The following is a 23,155-nucleotide window of genomic DNA, read 5'->3' as shown; positions in this document are numbered from 1 at the left end:
TTTGCTGTTTACAATAGTGCGATCGTAATTACTTAACTGCGGAGTGATGTGCACACTGACTAAAATTGTATCTTTTCAGCAGGAAATGTATGCTGCGCGAATTGCGTTTACTTATTCGGTTGATTTGAGTGCCAGGGATTTGAGCGATTCACTGAATCAAATTTACACAGTCAGAGTACACCTATTGAATATGCATTCTTACAACATGTAAATATGTTTTGTTTACGTACTCTAAACGGACCACGGAAATTCTGCGTGCTATAACAGGGATTAGAGTTACCGTACTTTTGAGTGCTGTTGAAATCGAGGCAGAATATATCTAGAGAACTGGTTCTGAACAAACAATAGTCGGATACTCGATCATTCTTCTTTTTTTGCACCAGCCAGTTGTTTCTGCCCCAAATCACTGCGTCTGAGACAGGTTATTTTTTTTTCGACCCCGCAGATGTGGCGCAGTGGCTAGTGCATTCGACTACTGTGCTCGAGAATCCGGAATGGCTTCCCGGCCTTGGCGGCAGCTTTTCAGTGTTCACAAGAAGCCAGGGGCCCGTGTGCTGTGCTATGTCAGTGCATGTAAGGAAACCACAGGTGGTCGAAATTTACTGAGCCCTCAACTACGGTGTCCCTCATAGTCTGAGTCACTTTGGGATGTAAATCCCCATAAACCAAGCAGAACCAAACCATGTTTTATTCAAAAGGGTAAAAACAGAAGAGCGGTGCAGAAAATGCATGTCCAGGAAAGAACGATTTATCTCTTGAAACTTAGAAATACGATCAGGGTAGCACACACTCCAAACATCAAGCTTTCTAAACGTTGGAAATTCTGACTGTGTAAAAATACTTTAAAATGCATTGTCTTGGTACCGTAAGCGCCCACATTTCTAGGTAAAAAGTTATTCTTTGTATTCTAGCAGCTTGCTACGGATTGTAGGTATCATCACTTAAAACTAAATATTGTATCATTAGGAAAATTTCAAATCTCTAGCAAACATAAAATTATTCCACTAAATCCGTAATCCAACAACGGACCTTTCTTCGACTGAAACAGAACTTAAAAAGGGCTGTTAATTGTAATCCTTTATTCTTTACACTTAGCAGTACTCACCTTTCAGCCGATATTAGCACACGTATAGGCTTCATGCGCAGCTTTTAAGGTTGGTTTATGGTTTATGGGGTTTAACGTCCCAAAGTGACTCATGGCTATGAGAGACATAGTAGTAGATGGCTGCTGATTTTTCGACCACCTGGGGTTCTTTAACGTGCACTAAAATCACATAGCACACGGGCGCGTAGCTTTTGGCCTGCAGTGAAAAGCTGCCGCTGTGGCCGGGATTGAATCCCGCAACCTTGGGATCAGCAGTCGAGCTCCTCAACCACTGCTCCCGGCGTGACGCTTCTTGCAGTTAACACCTCGCATTCCGCCGAATGCGTGCCATATCTGCTATTAGTGAAGTGTGCATAACATGTGTTCAATTCTTTTTTTCTGGTGCGCAAGCTTGCTGGTAACCTAATGACGCAAGAAAAAAAGTTTCAAAATTATTTCTTTCACTTTCTTTCCAATGAAAAGGTTTTAAACTTAAATAAAGGCATTCAGTTACTGCTAGGAATCGAAGTAATTTGGAAGTGAAAGTTTATTCATCATCATCATCATCATCATCACCAGCCTGATTATACCCACTGCAGGGCGAAGGCCTCTCCCATATTTCTCCACTTGACCCCTGCGAACTTCTTAATCTCATCCGCCCACCTAACTTTCTGCCGCCCCCTGCTACGCTTTCCTTCCCTTGGAATCCATTTTGTTACCCTCAGCGACCATCGGTTATCCTCTCTTCGCACTACATGTCCTGCCCAAGTCCATTTCTTCTTCTTAATTTCTACTAGAATGTCGGTAACTTGAGTTATTTCTCTGACCCACTCTGCACGCTTTCTATCTCTTAATGTTACCCCTACCATTTTTCGTTCCATAGCCCTCTGGGTTGTCCTCAACTTAAGTAGAACTCTCTTGGTTAGCCTCCACGTTTCAGCTCCATAGGCGAGTACAGGCAAGATGCAACTGTTGTATACTTTCCTCTTGAGCGATACTGGTAAGCTGCTAGTCATAATCTGCGAGTGCTTGCCAAATGCGGCCCATCCCAATCGTATTCTTCTTGTTATTTCCTTTTCGTGGTCCGGATCTGCGGTTACTACCTGTCCTAAGTAGACATATTCGCCTACTACTTCTAGTATTTCGCTACCTAATGTAAACTGCTGTTCCTTCCCGAGGCTGTTGAACATTACCTTAGTCTTCTGCATATTGATTTTCAAGCCTACCTTTCTACTTTTCCTGTCTAGGTCATCAATCATTATTTGCAGTTCATCCCCCGAGTTGCTTAGCAAGGCAATGTCATCAGCAAATCGCAGATTACTGAGGTATTCTCCGTCTACCCTTATTCCTAACTGCTCCCATTCCAAGTTTATTAGATTGAACATATTCACAAAATGCATAAAAATACAGATGAGGGAAGACTGCACCGGGACCCCCTGTTAGTTTATCCTTTCTGTGTTATATAAAGACTGCTCTCCTTCTATTATGCAAAATAAGAAATCATCAACGTGCAGAAAATATTCTATTACATATGGCATAATATTACACGTGACGTTCAAAACTGGCATGGAATTGCAATATGCAGGTTGCGGCAATTGACCATAGAAGGCACGCCTGGGATAGATAATACGTCTGCACACAAGCGCAATGTGGAGGCCTAAGTGCAAACATTTGGCGGAAGATTTGAAATTTAACCTGTATCGAAGGTACTGTCTCTTTCATTGTCCAGAGTGGCTACTAAAGAAATATAGAAAAGACTTCAATAACTGCTATGAAATTGTTATGGGTAGGAGTTCTACTGAACACATAATACAACGCAGGAGACAAGACACAGAAAAGAGTAAAACAGGACAAGAGTAGACTGATTTATTGGAACGATACATACTTCCTTCAGGAGAATAACGCATGCGCAAACAAACCTAATGCCAAAAACAAGTACCCTATCTTATCAACCCAAAAAGTGGATTTCTTTCTGATACAGGTGAGCTGATGCCTCGCTAAAGCATTTTTCAGGGCAGTATCTAGCAATTTGCCAGGCTTTATTAATCTCGCGTGCCTTCCTATCGTTCGCGCAGCCTATAATCTTAGTTTGCTTGAAAACCGGTGAACAAAATACTTCTTTCTTTTTGTCATTAATCTTACTTGACTGGCAGTGCCTTGCTAAATGCCACCCATCGTGCTGGCTCAAAGTGTTACTGTGCTGCTAAAGAAATTTTCTAATGCAGCTTCCCGTCTGCCCTACATATACGGAACCACAGATAAATGGGACGTCATAGACAATTCCCATTTTACAGCTCCCAAACTCTGACTCTCTGGCTCACTGCACTACCATGAGCTGATGCTACGTGTCTGAGGCGGCTAGAAGGTCCTCCCACTGCTCAGAACTATGGCTATCTATTTTAGGGATTATGGGGCTGGTCCTACATCCCCATGTTGTTTAGTATAGTGTAGCAGTGCCTCCAAACTAGACACATTCGCTTTTTTGTGTTGGTCATATCGCGTTGCACAGCGTTCCGTTTGTATATGTGTTTGTTTGTAGGCGCCCAAGTGTAGTGGTTTAAGAGCAACAGAAAGCTGGGCGAGTTGGTTATTATCCATTATTTAACAGCGCGAAAAAACGAGTACGTTGTTTGCGCTCGTGTGTTTTTTTTTTTTTTTTGCGCTGTTAGATAATTTAGTGGCTTGCTCTCTGCTTAATGTGTCAAGTGGAAGTGCGTACTTAGTACGCCTCTCTCTACGCGCTCGTATTATTTCCTAGCATATTTCTGGTGTTGTGAAAGGCTTTATCAATGGCTCCACCACCTGGCTAGTCAAACCTTGCATGACGGAATCTGCACTAACGTTACCCTCCATTCAAGCGACGGAGAACCAAACAATGCGTGTTGCCAATCTGGGTCTGTGCCTTCCAGCCAGCCGGTTAGGAACTTTTTTGCTATGCGAATAATCCTGTTGTTTTGGAGGGCACAGCAAGCGGCTTATGAGTCCGAGAGCATATAATTTTTTTTTTCTGTTAGTGAACATACCGGAATAAAAGTTCTGAATATTTCACTACTTGGAATCCGTATAATTTTTTTCTGGTACCAAGGTACTTTCGCTTCTTAACAGAGTGCACACTTACATGGACGTATTGTTTCTGACTGACTGAATTTTTACCAAATTCGCTAAGGCCTTAGATAAACTTAAAAGCATTTTCTCCTAAATAAACGTAGAATGCTTTCCATGGACCCGAACATACTCACTCCAATCATTCATCGAACATCGTAGGACACTGAGACTTTGTCAGCGCCTATTTTTTTTCTCCTATGAAAGTTGCCGGACGGGTGAATGAATGGCGGGTTCCATGGCATCACGAGAAATGGTCGCTCGGTCGCGCGGCAGGAGAACTCTTTTATACGGGAGGGTGCGATGTAAATCAAGCACACAGAACACTTGCACCTCGCAGTTTCGAGGTTCGTCGCCTCGGAAAAACATGAGTGCCCCTCTGGGAGGATTGACAGAAGTGTCCACATTCCTGGCCACTAGAGTAATATGATGCCGTTGGGCGCAAAAAATATTTACAGGATATCCGGTGTGCGCTAAGTCCCCTACAAAATGTCACCGCACAATAAATAATTTTAAAATGCAAAACTATTCTCTTGGACTTTTTTGATAGCCATTAATATAATTATGGCGCACGCTGCAAAAATGTAGCCCTCGCGCATATATGCCGTTTGAGAATTTTATGATCTTGTGTGCATTCTTATATTGCTCCCAAAACCTTGCCCATTAAATTTTGGCTGCATAAGAATATTATTTTTGTTGTATTAAACGGCTCGACGTTTCTGGGTGGCCTACATATAATAAGCAAAACTGCAATGTTACACTGGAATGCTGAGCCTGTCGTTTCCACCGGAATATTTTTCGGTAGAAGGACACTCAGGACAAAGGTTACTTTCCGGAGAACTAATTGCTGATGCTGACTAAGTGTCGTTTTGTATTACCTTTTATTCGGTTGTGTTTTTCCACATTGTTGTTTTGAAGGGCGCGAGCAATAAAACTCTCATTGCCACGGTAAGCTTTTGGTTGTGTGTTTCTCTGACATTGCAAAACAAATTTAAATAATATTGGCCAAATAGCAGTAAGCCTCGATTTCGAGCCCAAAGAAAGGAGAATAGGTAATTTAAACTAGACACGCAATGAGAGTAGAAATCTTTTTTTTTTCTCATCATATCCTTTATTACAGTAAAGCAACGTTCAGTGCACACGCACTTGTAAAAACCGTTGAAACAAGAACGGAGAATCAATCGGATGCAGAATACGGCAAAATTAAGTATCATCATTCAAACAATTTGCAGAGTAGTGAACGTCACAAATTGGCTCTGCCACTTGTGTTCAAAATGAATCTGGGCTTCGACTTCACTTAGGTGAACAATCAAAGAAGCCAGAAATCATCACTGCACAGTATTCACAGAGATAATTCTACGGCCGAAGCTGATGTCCCATCCTGGTTAACTGTGCCTCGCGCGCGCTGTCGATTGGTTCTCATCGTCTCCTTCAACCTTCACCCATGCACAATGTATTAAACAAAGAGCGCTATCGCACTGCCGTCTTAAGGTGAGTGAAGTGCGGAAAACATTTAGACTGCTCATCTACTCAGGTCACCAGTAATCGATTTCGCTAATTTTTGAATTATGATTTTACATCTTTTCTCGAAAGCCTAATAAAAGGCAGCGTGTTAGCGCACATACTTCGCTAGCCAATAAAATTTAGCTAAAACTGCTCCAAAGTCTTAATAAAATTCGCCGCTGGGAAGCCTCTGGCTAGCAGCGCTCAGATTAGCACTCTATAAACGCTTTCCCGTGCATAGATGCTCATAAAACACCTTGCTGGAAAAAGAGTTTTCAGTGGTCGACACGCAGTGCCCCTCCTTTTGAAGCAATGTGAAACGGCTCCACAAGATAGACGATTGGGATGTTTCCGCTTCCCTTACGCTTCTGAACTAGTGCATTATACCTCGACCTGTAGGAAAGTATTGAAACCGTATTCTTCAGAGAGAAAGTAGGAGCTTAGACATCGTTATAATTTCTTTGTATAATCTAACAAAACAGCGTTAATGGCGCCCCGTTCATCAAACATCCAGCATCGGCGCCAGCGTTGTCATAATGAGCGACAAATAACGAGTATGGTGCTTGTAGGCCGCGTACATCTGGACGTAGGATTGCCTCATATTACGTTTGGTAGGAGCTGTCAACTAGGGTCCTTCCTTTCATTTATGGGAGGGTGACATCAGAATCAGCCTGCCAGGACCCTCGCATTCAAGTTAAACCTAGGCGTGTGGGCACGTTCATACGGCTTTATTAAAGGGAGACTTTATATATGGGCTGATAAACACTGACAGTGCAGTTGCTTGCTTCATTGTTCTATGCGTAATGAAAATAAACTTGAGCACCTGCTTGGAGCATTCTGAGATGATTTCTTGTTCCTTCTGCGAAGGTTCATTTTTTCGAGACATACTGTGTCTAGTGCAAATGTCTTTTTTACGCAGACAGATTGTTTTATCCACTGTATTCATTCTGGTGTAAAAATGATACATCTGCTAGAGTCCTATGCGCTTGCGTCTAATAGGTTTCTATGTTAGCTTTATAGGTGTACGGAAAAAAAGGTAAAATCGCCTATGTGTGCTGAATCAAATTAGTGTCAGCTTGATTAAACTATCAGGCGTGTGAGCGAGCTTATTGAAATGAAGAGAAAGAAATTTTTATTAGGAGCAGTTCTGATATTTGCCCCAGGTGGTCAGCCTCCTTAATCCAGGAAGCTGTGGACCCAAACCATGTCCCTAGTCAAGTTGACGAGACTTCGTTGATCATCCAGGCTGAGGATTGGCAGCTGGGTCTCCAACTACTCTTCCGTTAGGTCTGTACAAATTGCGGCAGGAGGATGCAAGGAACCAAAGGTTACAATGGCCACTATGTACCTAACGAGCTTATATATGTACAATCTTTAAGTATATGCAGGGCCAGACATGTCTACGACATGTATTTTTTTTTTTTGTTAAATGCGAATTTGCCTGCTATCAAAATGGCTGGTTCATGATATATACAAAGTAACCACTCTGCTTCTGCAGGTAATTGGGACCCCAAAGCAAACACCTAAATAAATTACTGGCTAGAGCCGACGCGTACTCAACCAAGAACAGAAAACTGGGAGCGCTGCACAATTGAGATGAAAAGGAAATAAAGAACAAGAGAATGCTCATGTTCTTCCTTGTTTCTTCCAGCTCGTCTAGTGTTTCGAACTGCTTTAAGATACATACTAAACCAAAGTTATCAGGAATATTGAGTTACTCAATATGAAATAGGAATCAGTTGATAAACATCTCAACTACGCCATCACAGCATCTGAAGTAGCCATTTTTATACCTGCAAAACATTCAAAAATGTCCAGCCATACGGCCGTACACCTCATCGACGTGCGGCTGCTCAATCTGCGGCAGGGCAAAACTCAGCAGACGAGGATGTAAGCCCGCGCTCTGAGTCAGCGCCATATCTGCGCAGAGCGGAAAAGCAGCCGTGGTAAAGAAAATAGACCAACAAAAGCAGAGCGTCGATATCAGGTTTATGCACACGGCACCACGGGAGCGGCTCTTTGGGTCCACAGAAGATAAGCACGACTTCGCAAGTCTTCCTCGTTTGGTGCGACAACGGAAAATGGAGTTCTGTCGCAGCTCAGACGGGTTCGTTATTTACTTGTTTCTGCATATGTTTTCACTAGAAGACGATTTAGAGGAGCCATCCTGGCTGTGTATCAGTAAACTTCCTTCAAAAGGCACAAAAACTTCTGACTAAATATTATGGTACAGTGTCTTTTTTACGCAGTCCTTATATTATCATTAATCGATCACGGTAAATGGAGGTTCTGACTATTTACAATCATTAAGAATACAAGAAATTTGGAGAAACGTTTCAGAATAAACCGCCTTGCACAACATAGTCGCCCTAATACATGTGTTGTATGAATATTTGCAGTCGACACAGCCCAAAGATAGGTATATTGTTTGGAGCTCTCGATAAGTAATATTTTACTGCGATTGCATATGTACTACTGCAAAAACTAAAAACTAAAGGCTATCTGTATGAATGAATGAATACCCACACGCAAAACTGGGAGGCACTGCAGAAATCAATCAACGTACTTCTTTTTATACCAGCGTCGCTTTACTGTCGCAGGCGACGCCTCCTATCGCGTCGGCAAAGGTTGGCATTGAAGGCATTAATTATCGGCTGTGTAGCGGTGTTGCGGTTGAGTGCAAACATGAAAGGTGCGGCCACTTAATAATGAAGGTAGTGAGCAGGAGTGAAATTAACGGAGAAATACAACTTGAAGTATAATGAGATTTCTAAAATAAAAATAAGACCGATTTAAAAATTTTACAAAAGCTCTACAAAACCAATACAAGCGCAACCACCTGATGCGGTGTTACGTCCTTGCTTATTTAAAATATTAACGCTTGCCAAAACGACCAGCCTTATTATACGGTATTTTCGTATAGGTGGATGTGTAAATCAATGTATGTCTCGTTACTCATATCCGTGAGCGGATTCTCTCTTTCTTTATTTTCTCATGTTTATAGGGCCCTAGCCGGAGCTAATACCACTGTTCTAGTAGAATATTCTCTGCACCGGCTGAAGGAAATGTTCACTCGGGGGTGCTTAAATGAACAAAAATTGTTGTTCTTTTTTTTCTGTTTAACGTCTCGAAATTCTGTATGGCTGGGATAGACACCATACAGAACAACTGGGAGTTATTTGTTTAAACTGTTATGGTCAAGGGGGGCTTCCCTAATTCAAGCTCACATTGCACCTCATGCGGGCATCTTATCTTTTCGTCCATTTAAATACGGCTCCTGCAGCCAGAACAAAATCCGCAATATTCCGACCCGCTCCTGATCGTAAGATCTCTTCATAACGACACCGAGGAAAAAAAAGTTTATATTGTTCAGCAGACTGAACTGTTTGTATAAGTAGATTATTATTTCCCAATGTTTCATTTTTTTGCCTTTATTGCTTGAGTCGAAGACCATGATTTCAAAATACAAATGTAGGCATGCTGGGTCAGCAAGGTTCGATCGACTGTGTTATGCGATTCATAAAGAAGGTGCAAGTGAAGCGATTGATTAAATTACTCGCGTACTGAACAACAACGGGCTAATATTAACGCCTGTGGTGACAGTTGCTGGTAACTATGTTAGCACTGGGATCATGGGTTAGGAGGCTTATGTCATGCGCTGTGGGCTGTAGATTGTGGGGGATTACTATCGAGCAAATCGTTGCCTCTTATGGAGTCCAGTTTATGTACTCTTTATTGAATGCCTACATGACTGACCAGTTCTTAGAAAAAATTACCAGGTATGAGATATTCAGGCCACACTTGTGTGCGAAAATGAGAGCCACATGATACTTATAGAACAGTGCTTAAAACCTTCAATATCTGCTCTGTCAGCTTCATATGCGATCGCAGTGACCATCGCGCTTCAGTGCATACGCTATGGTCCCTAGCAGCTAAAGCTTACATTACAATCAGCCACCGTAATCTACCTCACGCAAAACGTGAAGCTTGTCTTCTCTGGCATGCATGTATATTTATTCAGGTCCCTGTCCGGTACCAAAGATTGTGGCTACATTCTCTACTTGTTACTCCTCGCGGTGCATATCTGCTCCAAAATAAAGTGTTGGGCTACTACTACTACTTATGCAAGCAATAGAAGTAAACAAATGTGCATTAAAATTACGGTGGAAATTCACTTCTTCATTTTTGTGCTAATACTTGCATGTCTTAAACGAAGCCTTTGGACAACTGGGTCGATTCCGCCTCACCGAATTAACAACGTATGGCTCATATCCCTAGCGTGCTGGCTACTTCCAAAAAGGAACCAATATTTGGCATCGAAAAAACAGCGGCAACAAGGAAATGATTTCATAACTGGCACGACTATGCTATCAGTGTAATAGTGTGTTTCTACCGCCGACAGGCAGCACCATTTTCCCCGAGTGTAGGTGAAATCAAGTCTGCCAAAAGATGAGCTTCGCCACCGAAGACCACGCTAGTAAAAAACTGCGCGCCTTGGAAAGAACAGGTGTGAATATTCATCTAGCCTTAAATGAACATCTAGGAAATTCTAGAAGTACAGATTAGGTAGAAAAAAAAATCCATAGTCAACAAGTGTTCTTATAATCTTAAACTTTGCGACATTTGCAAGACTTTTTCTTAGTAGAATCTCACTTTTATAAATATTTGTATTAAGAACCGAAAATGTCTTTGCCGATAGCGTGCAGTGATGCAGTGTATAGAGAGTCAAACTGATGCAATTGTCATATTGTTTTTATAGCCATTACTGTTCTTAGCGTAATGTGCACACAATTGGCGCAACAACATCAAGGCTCTCGGTCCGCCAATATCAAGGCTCGGGCACCCTTGCCTGGTAGCATGAATTCCGAGAATGACGTTTTTCTGATGCACAACTCACGTGTACAACTATGTCTAGCATGAATATGTGACCTGACACAGCTCTTCTTGATAAATAGTGACGTGAAATGGGTGAGCGAAAGTATCGTTTGCCCATTTTCAGATCAATCTCTACGCCAAAATTTCACTGAGCCATACATGAGACAAAGATACTATTTAGTCTCTCAACGTTTCGTCTGATGGGATAGTGGAAGCTCAGTGGAGTTTAGTAGGCTTTGCTGCTCGTTGTATCGATTTGGGCTGCTTTTTTATGAGCCTTATTAGAACAGGGTGCTGCCACTTCATACTATTTTTGAGATAACTTCCCTGAATAACTTGGATACCGAGTCGTTCTAGGTTCAACGACAGTGAGGTGGCTCACAAGTTTTTTAAGCGCTTATCAAGTGAGCTGGTCCTTTACGACCCCTCCTCGAATCTCTCTCGTCCACATAAGGCGAGCGAATAGAAAATTTATGTTCATAGAAAACTGTCTCCAGACTACAAAAAGCTAAGCATAGCAGATTATCTAACCTAGATCCAAATACAAATTCATTTAGAAGCCTATATTGAATAAAACATTTTTTAGTTCATATCCTGACACCTGGCCCTGGTACGACATAAGCCTGCATTTCTTACGCTCCGTCAGTTTGCGCGGAGAACCTGATTCTTCAAAGAGGCAGTTATGTTCATCACATTCAGATTTGTGAAGCAGCTCATGGTACATGGAGTTTTAAAAGGAGGACTCCGCACTCCTGATTGTAAAGCAAATCTGAAGGCCTAGTTCGAGGTATACTGCATTTTCTTTCTTTCTTTCGCTCGCACATAAGAACAATAGAACCCGCCTACAATACTGAGAAGAACCTAATATGGTACACATTGACGTTAACATCGTCCGACATATCGTTACCAAAAGTTCAGTAGCGTTTAAAATACGAAATACGTGTTACAAAATATTTGAACCCTGCGCCGGGTGTGAATGTCTACATTTGTCGTCTTTGCTTTTACCATTACCGCTCGATTATGTTTAATGATACCTGCCCTTGTTTTTTCCCCGACGTGTTTACACACTTTTTAAAACATTTATCGCGTTTAGCTGCCGTCCAACTTTGCTAGTGAGGTTTTTATAACCAATTTTTTATTAGGATGGACATTCCTTCGAAGCTTTCATCACAACTCGCTTGGCACTCATCTCCAGTAAAAGTAAATAAGTAAACTGTTTTATGTATTGCTTCAATTACACTTGTAGTTGTCATCAGCAGCCATATTGCAACTTTCTTTCTTTGAGAATTCTTTTGCTCTCAAAGTATGAACGAGACTACCAACGAGCCCAGCCTGACGTCTTACTAACGAAAGTCTGTTTTGCTTTCTTTTTACAGCGATTATTTGAAACTTGAGCTGCAGTCCGGGTGTACGGTCCCATGCCAGATTTTTCAATGGGAAGCCGCTTCTTTGGAGCGTTGCGAGAGCTGCGACTGCCCGCCGGAGACATTGTACTCTCTTCCGTGCGGTCACGCTATCTGTATACCTTGCCTTTTGGCGGATGAGGTCCATATATGTCGACTCTGCAATCGCAGAGCAGAAAGAAACAAGGTGACGTATCCATTATTTTCTACGAATTGGGGCAGTATCTAGAGCTTTTATAGAACTTAATTCTTTCTCAGCAGTTGCTGTCACATTCTTATTTGCTTTTCTTTTTAAACCTAAGCAGCGCTTGCAAACTGCCTTCATATGAATAATAGCTGTACATGAAAACGTAAGCCAGATGAATATTTTGCACAATTCCATTGGTTCATTTCGGGTTTTTAGCATGGCTCTGTTTTTTTAAACAACATGATACAGACTATAATTAGTTTCCTTGATGCGGCAAAAATCACCTTCAGCTGATTATGTTGCCTGTTTTTTATGTTGTGGAATATTTCATGAAGATAAGCAATTGGTTTCGTGCACTGCCTTGCGGTTTGCAAGAATCGGTTTTTGATAGCACCTTGCCTAGGTGCTTTTTATCTTGACGCTTATGAATTACTGTTGATTTCTTTTGCACTGCCTTACGACACATTGTTTATCGTCTACGATGACGTGCCATTTTCCATTCTGACTGCTTCCTTCGGCTAGTTGTGAATTCTTAAATGATAATATAGCTGTTTTCTATTAGGGCATGCCACATTTAATACGTTGAATCCTGCATTCTCTTACCTGGCGACAGACTACTGATTTCAATAAGGCGCGTCTTAGTCTTTTACCATTTTTTTTACGTCCAAACCCTCGCCATACTGATATGGAGCACACCTCGGGTTTGCAAATATTGTGTCGTGTGCAACCTAGCCAATATTAGAAGCAAATTTATAGATAAGTTAGCACATGCTGAGAAGTCACACGCATATGAACCAATGTAACCATGATATAAGCTATACTAAACGCGCGATAAGCTTTTAGTCGCTGGGAGCGTACTCCCCAAAATTATGACCTCAACATTGTGTGCAGTCATAAAAGTATATGTTTCCTAAGAAAGAAAACAGTTGGAAGGTGCGCCTTGTGCGTATTTTATGATATTTTTTTCGATTGCCCTCGTCTTGTTTGCGCCAGTACCTACTTTCAGAAATGAATGGAAAGAGAGACGGGCGGCCATATCTTCAAGTTGTGTGCAGAACATATTACGGAAAGTTAAGCTAGGGTGGTGTTCTGTATCAACCTTAGCTGAAATAAACATTTTTCATGCTCCTAAAGGGTACAGGTGAGCTGTCTTTCGGAATTCTTTGATTAGTTGAATATTTCTGACAAACAATCGAGAGATATGGCAGAATCGCACTGGGTCATTACATTACAATACCCAGGGTAGCAATCAAGCAGGAAACACGAAATTTAAGAACTTAAAATGGAATACTATTCTCGACAGCATTAAAGAAAGCTAGGTAACTAACCTGTAATGGAAAAGCAAATTCAATGACAATATTTCTTTAAGGACACGCCACAGTTGTTCCTAGGTAGGGCATGCTCCAAGTGACGAATGTCGGTGCAATAAATGCGCTCTATCATCAACCGACTGCTAGACGACCATTGGGGGCTGGAAATCAGCACTGTCGAGATGGTGGGTGGTGCTGAGATTGAGATTCTGCAGCTTTGCGAGTCTTTAAAGGACAAGAATCTCAATATAAAAGGGCTATTTCGGCACCTTACCCTGAAGTAAGACATGTGTATAAAGCAGACTCTATTTTTAATTTTTGGAGCATGATTTATAAATTCGTCCTTAGAGCAGGCGTAAAATATTACATAACAGGAGATAACTGACATTAATGCATTCTTCTACACACAATTATAACATCTGCTAAACTTCTCCCAAAATAGGCCATATGCCCTTTTGAAAAAAAAAAATCACGTATGACTTGAACCCAATGCCTTGCCTGTAACGTTTCACCGGTAGGTACTCTAAAGCCACCATGAACAGTGTCACAGATAACTGAAAAGGGATAGTCAAAACGGGAGCAAGCTGTTCTGCGTAAATCTTTAGGAAAGCATTTGTTACTTCATTTGGCCCTGATGACTTGCTATCGTCAAGTTTAAGGAGCATGGCTACGCTTCCTTCCAGGGTGATTGTAATACTTTGCGATTCTGTGCAGTTTGAACTCTGGTTTCCTTAGTGTTCAGGACTTGAAAAAATGCTCTGAAAATAAATTTTCAAGTGTTACACAATCTCGAAAGCGTCAGTGTTTATAGCGTCGCCATTATTTATTTTCTCGCAGTCATGATTGCCGTGTTTCAAATAAGACAAAAACATTTGACATCGCCACTAATGAGTTCGTTTAAACTATTATAGAAATAACTACTTCTTGTTTTGCTTATTTCGCATAGCATGATCAGTTTATTTCGGCAAAAAAGTGGTATTGTTTCCTTGTTTTGTTTCCTCCGCCTTCTTATTTTTCGCTTAACATGAATAATTTATCTGGTTATTCATAGAATTTAACTTCGCTTCCGAACTTGTTTTGAGGGCACAGACCTATCGATACAAAATCTAACTCCATCACAAAATGTATTCCACGAAGATGTCACATCATTTTCAGCTACGTTAGGAAACAGGTGCAGGTAGTCTGTAATTGCACTGCAGAAATCTCCTAAAAGCGTCAATTTTAGCTCGTTTAGATTGTTTAGATGGCAATGCAGAAGAAAAGAATAATAACTTATGGCCCGATATTGCATTTTAAAATTTCACGGATTCTCCCCCAAATACTTCAGTAATAAATAAATATCCAAAATGGAGTGTCCCCGTGTAAGTTCGTTCACCTTTTGTTCTATATGCTTAATGTGAACATATCTGAAATAGCATTCCTCTGCAAGGAGGTTCCATGATTGCTGTGGTTTCAATCCAGCGAAGGAAAGAGAAAGTCGCCAGTTATAATCACATTTTTACCTTGCAACCTAAGATTTCCGTAAAGATTAGTCATGAACATATAGGCTGCGTTTAGGGAGCGGTACACAGCGCATAGGAAAAATGTGACTTCTGAAAATCTGGCTTTCAATAATAAACTTCTGCATCCAGTGATTTCTTCACTGGAAATAATAGCAATATCTTTTTTACAATACCTGACACACCAACATCTCGTAAGCCCCTGTCACATCGGATAAGGTTCTACCCAGGTGTCACAACTCCATCATCACGTACAGAATCATGCTGCCAAGTTTCAGTAATGACGCAGAAATGAGGATCGTAGAAAAAAAAGCGCTTCTAATGCATCCGTTTTATTTACCAGACTTCGAGCGTTTAAAGAAAGGAGGCGCAGATGATTACTTTTTATTGCTAGCTTTCGCCAAAGATGAATGACTGTCACGTCTAAGCAAGGATACACGAGACATACTATCGTCATCCCACATATAAAATGGGCCATCTATGCAAATTTTGTCGTGAATTAGACGAACGTTTTTCCCTTGTTTGCCGTTTTCACTGTTCTAAAGTAATTTGCATCTTCTAAGATTGCCAATGCAGCAGTCAGTTTTGAAAGAAAGATTTGGTCTTTCAGTTTATAAGCATTGCTCAACACCGCTTCGTTTTCCTGAAATCATGATAGCGGACAATTAGGGGCTGTTTCGGTGAACGTTCGTCAAACTTACAAATGCGACTGTCTGATGTGCAGCTGGCGCCTATTTTACCTTGAAATATTTATGTTATAACCTTATCAGATAAGTGAGATTCGGATTAGGAATATACGAAATACCAGCCAAACTAGGCTAGATTTTTGGTTGTACTCTTCAAAATTCACAATCTTGGAATATTTTTTCTCGGTGCAACTTGAATCCCTGCCACCGTAGCCTGTAGGTCTGCAATGTGTGTAGCCATCGCTTTTACATAAGTTGAATTCTGGTCCAGTTTGGACAAATGGTGATCAAAGCTAGCTACTGTCTTTTCTGTGTTCTCACTGTGTGTTTATTTCAGATATATAACCACGTATCGCCTGGTGCCCACCCATGACCTTGTGAAATCTTTCTTCAACTGAGGGCCCGGAATTCTCTTCAATATCAACACAATTAAGCAGCAGGATACAGCAAAAGCAATCATAAGCTGTGCTTAAACATGCATGCGGGCTGGGCAGAAAAACTATAGAAATGAATCATCACTTCTTATTGTGACAAATTGTAACTAACCTTTACCACAAGGAACATACGCATGGTTAGGGACCTTCGCTGGGCAACATCGGCGTGGAAAGCGAGTGCTGAACCCAGTAGCTCTCATCGCATTGAATGCTTTTGTGCCACCCTCAAGCTGTCCATTGCATATCGGCTATAATATTTATCTATTCTCACGTGATCGTGACGGATGTAACTACACCGCTATCGCATCGCCCATTTGATGTGCGTTTAATATGACAGACGGTTTCATAGCTAGACTGGCCCCAGCCCCAAACTCTAGGTGTCTTTATTCTCAAAGTTAGAGGCCGGGGCAGGCGTCAAACGCGAAAATGTATCTGCGTAATTAAAAAAAAGTGGCAAAAATCCGAAACCTAGCCCCATTGGTAATCGACGTGGCACGTTCCACAATATAAGTACATACTCAGTGCCATATCCCAGAATTAAAGTAGAAATGTCCTTAAGAGTGGGTAGACAGTCGACATTTGGGCGCTGTCTCAAAATACCTGTACATTGGATTGTTGGGTAAAACCGTCTGTGATTTTCATCATTTTGTTTTATTGGTATAAACTACTAATCACGAAATGAGGGGTTTTCAGAATAGAATAATATATATGCCCGTTTCTGTCTGACCGTTCATAGCAACCATGTCCTTCTCTAGGCCATATTTTTCTCGTTTGTATAGTCAGTAAGCATTCACTGATTGTCATCTTATTTCGGGCTGATATTTGTATCATAGACATTCGGACTTCTGCTGGGACCCTCGTAGAACCTTGCAAGTACATGCTTCTTGCCGTTTTTTCTCATGCCGTGCCAAAGAGCAAAGAAATGCCACTACGATTATGAACAGCCTAGTAATTGAAGCACAACTGTCGTTCAATTATAAGAAGCCGGAAAGTAGAAGTATAAACACATGTGTGATTATGTGATATTTATATTTATTACACATTTTCGCAACAAAAATTATCAATGTTTTCAAGTGATGAACTTATTCTTCACTTTTCATTCCTTTTTAGGTGGCCGAATCACCACCAGCCCAGAACAAAGCCCTGTTAAGCCTTATCCTTCTATGCCCTATTTGCCAGGATCCGAAAGGTTTCCTCGCTATGAGGGTACGAAAATAGTGTTATATTATAAATTTGAAGGACACTCGCGAAGACTTTAGTGTATTTAATTTTTACCCGCAACTAGAGTTTTATTTACCCCGTTGTTTGCACTTATAACGTCACGCTTCTTTTTCATGCAAACTTTTGGTTTGATTTAGTCTATGAAGTTTAACGTCCCTAATTAGTTTCCTTGAACACTCTCAGCTTAAACATGTCACTGCTGCTTCAGTTACGACAAGTAAAGTCTAGGGAAAATGTTTAGGGTCACAAATAGAGAAGAAATATGGAAGGCAAACAATACTTCAGCGTGTAAAACTTCCTTTCTAATATGAACAAAATTCCGTTTTCAACACGGTGCCTATGGTCAAGAAAAGCAAACTACTTTTAACGCACGTCCTTTATTGGTCCTATAGTAGACCACAGTTTTCTCAAAACAGAGACGAAATATAGTTTATTTGAGTGCTCCTATATGACATTAGTCCGCACCAGTTGTTACAATTTTCTATGTACCGTTTGAACAACGAAGTCTTGTTTGACAATCTCAGTTTCAGTCGGTTTTCAGATTAATAGTTCACCATTCTCTTCGGCTACTGCTCTCCCAATATCGGGAATGGTACATTTAACATGCGAAATATTGAGATATTTACCGAAAGAATGCGGGTGTTAGCAACAGCATGTAAATTGTACTTTCCAAAAACCAAAGAGAAGTGACATGCCACGAGCACGGAGATCGAACATGTAGTGATCATTGCGTTGATTTTGTTTCCTTTTCGCAAATACCATATGCAAATACATATCATTACGAAAGAGGCAGTGTACTAGCTGTGCAATGTTTGCATGGTAGATACGCAAAAAAGCGCGTTAAATGCGCTAGTCCGCTCTCAAATAAATATTTTTTTTTCATGACGTTCTTAAAACCTTGAGCAGATTTTTAATTTGTTACGGGTTCAAAATTAATTTTGCTTTTTACCAATGACAGGAATTCAAATTTCACCGAAAGATGAAAATAAAAAGAGAACGCATGAAAGAGAACAGCTAAGGAGCAATGGCTTAACAGTCTATCTCAAGCTCTGAATGGTAGCCGAAATATCTGAAAGAAGTGAAGCTAACCTATTCACAACAACCTCACATTTACCTTTGCTTGATAAATTTTTAAACACGTACCAGTTGTGATATTAAAAACAGTAGAGTCGTTATCAACTATTCAGAAAAAACTAAAGCTTGCATTCGCTTCTCGCTGAAGATATGTGGTGCGCCTCTTATCGTCCCTAAATATTATACGGAATCACTTCACAATGCACAACTCCTTAATCTTAAAACATTGATCGGGTGGGATGAAAGCGATGGAAACTTATTGCGAACGTATAGGCATAGCCCGCAGAAGTAAAACACTGCGTAAGTAAAAGTAAAAAAAAAAGAAACAAGAAGGTAAAAACACTGTTTCATTCTAGGGAATGGTTTACCTGACTCTTGTGAAATGTGATCATTTGAAAGATCAAATTGTTTTAAATGTCGCACCGCATCTGTATCTAATAAAATTTGAACATCTGTTTTTTTTATTTTACTTTTTTAGCAACACATCTCTCTGGACCACAGCGACCGGCTGAGTCTGGAACAAAAGGAACCCGGGATTGTTGAGGTGATTATTTTAGAACACTGCATCAAGGAAATAATTTGATTTCAATCTCCCTTTTGCGAATCACATTAACGTATTATGTGGCAATCTTTGAAAATCACTATATATATAACAATATCTGAGAATATCCGTTTAGAACCAGTCGTCCGTCCTTGTCTAACCGGGAGCTTTAATCAAACCAGAACCCTTAAGGTGTACTGTTACAACCATTTCGCACGTGACATTAAGCCGTCAAGGTTGCTTTCTTACCTTTCATTTAGTATTCATCGCAATGCATTACTTAGTCCTTTTTATTGGGGCTAATTCTTTAATTTCTTCTCCTTCTTGACCAGGCTAACATACCCATTCTATCCGAAAATGAAGGTACCAAAGTTTGTTGGTTTAAGTAAAACGAAATAAGCCACAATATACAATATTGCCAGTTCTACTGCAACCCCATTCAAGCTGTTCCTATTTCAAATGCATTATGGGGCACAAAATGCTTTGAGCAAGTGAATAAATTTTCTTCCTAAGCTAAATGGAAGCCTAGATACACCATCTCTATCGCTTGACACCCGGCTCTGGTTCCAAGTCTTTTGCTCTGCAACTCTTTGTTGAATAATGGAGTAAAGACGTGCGTTCATAATATTACACAGCGAGGCCCATTCCGGATGACCTGTCCAGAACTGAAAATGCAATCCCTCCGCAGAAACTAGTTTGGTCACCTTGCTTCGTAAGCTATCGTGATCTTCTGGACGAATACTGTGATGAAAAGCGGCCCTCAGTATTTAGCGGCTATGCAGAAAAATACCAATACGGAGGCCACACCGTTAACAGACCACAATGCGCAGCAATCTCTGTCTATGGACAAGTCGCCACTGGAAACCGATTGTGGAAACGTTTACCGCTTGAACCTTTCCACAGATGACACCTCGCAGAGCAGTTCTAGGAACTATCAGTTCAGTCGTTCAGTCGTGTCCGACTCTTCGTGACCCTATGGACCATATCACGCCATGCTTTCCGGTCCCTGACTATCTTCCTAACATCACATAACTTCATCTGCAGCGCCTCGAGGATGCCATCTAACCGTCACGTTCGCTGCCTACCCCTCTTCCGGTGACCCTCAACCTTTCCCAACATCAAATTTTTCTCCAGCAACTCCTCTCTTCTCATAAGATGACCAAAGTAGGTGAGCTTTAACTTTAGAATTTGACCTTCCAATGAGCAGTCAGAGTTTATGGTCGACAATATCGACTGATTTGATCTTCTGGCAGTCCAGGGAACTCTCAAGAATATCCGCCAGCACCACAATTCAAACGCGTCAATTCTTCGAACTATAGTGGTCACTATATTATACTTATATGAACTATAGAGGTAACAAATAGTTTACAACTGGGCTTCACTAAGCTAGAACAGACGAAGTTAATACAACGCTAAGACGGGCTCGTGCCACAAAGGTGAACTAGTCGGTAAGGATACAGCTGGAAAAAATGATAGTTCTATTCCTGTGCTTCAATGCCAAGGTAGCCAAGAACCAGGACGAAGACAATACTAATGGCGATCAACCTATAGGTTCTAAGAATAGTAGAGGAGACTTATAAGTAGACTTCTCACACCAAATTGCTTATGGATCGGAAATAACGTTGTCCACAAATGACAAATCTGGATGTGTAAGGTGAAGAGATCCTAATAGTACGACAAACATAACCCACACTCCTCGACGTGCGTCGTTCCTCGTAGATGTAGAATGTGGAAGCGCATGGCAAAGTACTATGCATCGATCATATAATGTGGAGCCTTAAATTGGTTTAGGCTTTAAAAGAGAACAGAAGATGTCAGTAGAAAAGCCGCTCATCATTTGGTTAGCAAAACAAGGTTAAATGATAGTCTCTTTTCGCTGGTCAGAAGCCGTAAATAGACCTGGCTCCGCAACACATATAGGATTCAACAGAGGAGACGACCACCTTGTTGAAGCCGGGAATTGGAATTTGTAAACAATGCCTGGGACCGCCAAGAGAAGGGCCCCAAGGCACTGTTTACAAACTTCCCTGCACCAACTGTGAGGCTAGCTACATTGGCGGAACAAAAATTCTAAAAGAAGAACGCCTTTCCCTACCTGTGAACCAATTATTGTTATTAAATTAGGCAACCCAAGAATGATGCACGTAACTTCTCAAGACAATGCAACCCTGTAGCTGAACATTCAGAAGATTCCAACAACATAACACATTTCGAAGAAATCTTCATCCTGGAGTCCGAGACCAATTATCGAAAAAAAAAGCCTTCTGGAGTTGTGGCATATACAGTTGACCGCATACAATGTCAGCCGGACAAAAGGCAACCTTCCCGCTGTATGCAAACAAGGTCTTTGCTACTTCCTGGCCACTTAACCGAAGAAAAGAAGACGCTAGCGGGCACCCCTGCACCTGCAGCACCTTGAATGGTTTTAGGTCTAAACCCCCTCATTCCTTCTCTTTTTTCACAACCGGTCTCACCTGCCCCTCCCTCTCTTCTTCACCATCCTTGACCCTTCCTTTACTTATAGCTGCCCCAAGCCCCGCGTCATGCACCCTTGAAGGAGCCGAGCCAGTTCCAAAACGTCTTTTTTTTTTCTAAAAGAAAATGATGATTGTAAAAATTTTACATTTCACTGTCAGTGCGTACGATGCCTCCTAATATAAAAATGCTACCCACCTCTACGCATATGAAGCCTTCCTCTAGCATACGCCTAAACAGCACCAGAACGAATGAGCGCAGGGAAAGACTAAATTCACAGAACCTCTGGGATAGTGATCACCAGACGAAAGAAAATGTAAGAAAAGTGAGAAAGCAAAACTTTTTTGCCCACATTTGACGAAGAGCATCGTTTTATAATTTCTCATTTCAGTCTTACATAACTTTCCTTTGTGTTCGGAGTGCTATTAATTGGGCATTTACGGTTCCTTTAACATACTCCGCTGGCGAAACAAATGCTTTACTCTTGTTCGCGACTACTCTCAAGGGAGAGAATTAGCTTTTAATTTTCCTTATTGGCTTCGGAAGCTTGATTTGAAAGTGTTCCTGAAGCGTGGTGGTCGTGATACTTGTTGTTGATATTACGGTGAAAGGCCGCCGTTACATGCTAAATTTGTGTCTTCTGTTGAGTAGCAGATGCTCGAAGTCATGTAGGGAGTTCGTCCTCCCAAAAGCGAAAGCCCAACAACTTTGAGCTTCGCGTGTTGATCAACGCTGTCCATAACCGGCATTGTATAGGTAAATACCGCGCCATTCGCAGATGGTAACCTCTGGCCATCATTTCTGCCTAGATTGCATGCTGGTAGCTGAATATAGCTTGTTTGGCATTACCAGCTAATTTGGAGTTTGTCATACAGCCAAACAATATTTGGTCCACAATTTATCTAGATTGTGAATCCAGCACAGGTACTTTAGTGCATTTGTCAGATTGGAATTGTCGCACAGTTGCTACGTCATCTGCTCATATATGCGCTGCATCTCGACCCCCATGCCGCCCCTGTTGTATGAAGACATCGCCTTTGCTGATGGTAATTTTATTTTGTGAGGTGACCTGACCATGCAAAGGCTCCGTTTATCCTAACTTAACGTATTTCCCTTCTAAGTGTATTGGTAGCGTGCCCAGCTGGTGCCTGAAGGACCAAAATGCGATTGCACCAAAGCTCTACATTTCGCTAGTCTTCCTCCTTTAAAAACCTACTCTTGTGCTATCAAAATGCACAAGGGACGGCAAAACACGACATTGCGCTTTTCGGCTTCTGTCACATGTTGTAATTTTTTTTGTTTACGCATTTATAAGGCATGAAAGCGCCCCTTGGTCACCCATTCATTTGTCATAGCAGTAAATTCTCTCCTTTTTGAGACAAAAAGTTTAGATAATTATGCTTGGCTGATGTTAAAATTTTGTATTAACCTCAATACCTTAGAGAAACGAGCAGAAGCTTGTGGTAGATCTGACGTCTTATATACCTAAATATCCGTTTCCTTAGATCAGTAAATAGCCTAATGACATGTAAGATGTCATCACTGCCTTGACCTACCAGGTACAAATGCTCAATGTGTGGCTATATGAACTGTTGTGACGCGAGCCTATGTCTGTAGGAGTAGTAGTTCTTCAAACAATTTCTTTTTGAGCGGCTTTTACTAATCTATGAAATGTAGATTTTAATGTTTGAAGCATGAATATAAAGCTTTCCATGTGTTCTCGCGCCGACATTTCCGATGTAACATAATCGCCAACCAAGT

The 23,155-nt window shown here is 41.2% G+C and overlaps 1 protein-coding gene across 1 annotated transcript in view; it reads left to right on the top strand.

Moving 5' to 3' along the window:
• Window positions 1-4,553: 4,553 nt before the first annotated feature.
• LOC146173903 (uncharacterized) overlaps window positions 4,554-23,155 on the top strand; it is a 51,922-nt gene continuing 33,320 nt past the window's right edge. Inside the window, exons 1-6 of the mRNA XM_084585294.1 lie at window positions 4,554-4,607; window positions 7,618-7,796; window positions 11,941-12,154; window positions 17,194-17,289; window positions 18,857-18,922; window positions 22,423-22,440. Coding sequence (XP_084441420.1) covers window positions 4,554-4,607; window positions 7,618-7,796; window positions 11,941-12,154; window positions 17,194-17,289; window positions 18,857-18,922; window positions 22,423-22,440 — 627 coding nt within the window. The remainder of the gene's footprint in view (window positions 4,608-7,617; window positions 7,797-11,940; window positions 12,155-17,193; window positions 17,290-18,856; window positions 18,923-22,422; window positions 22,441-23,155) is intronic.

Source organism: Amblyomma maculatum, chromosome 11 (genome assembly GCF_055883805.1).
Source record: "Amblyomma maculatum isolate TAMU_Amacu chromosome 11, ASM5588380v1, whole genome shotgun sequence".
Classification (NCBI taxonomy): Eukaryota; Metazoa; Arthropoda; class Arachnida; order Ixodida; family Ixodidae; genus Amblyomma; species Amblyomma maculatum.
This window is presented reverse-complemented; position numbering and strand designations above follow the sequence as displayed.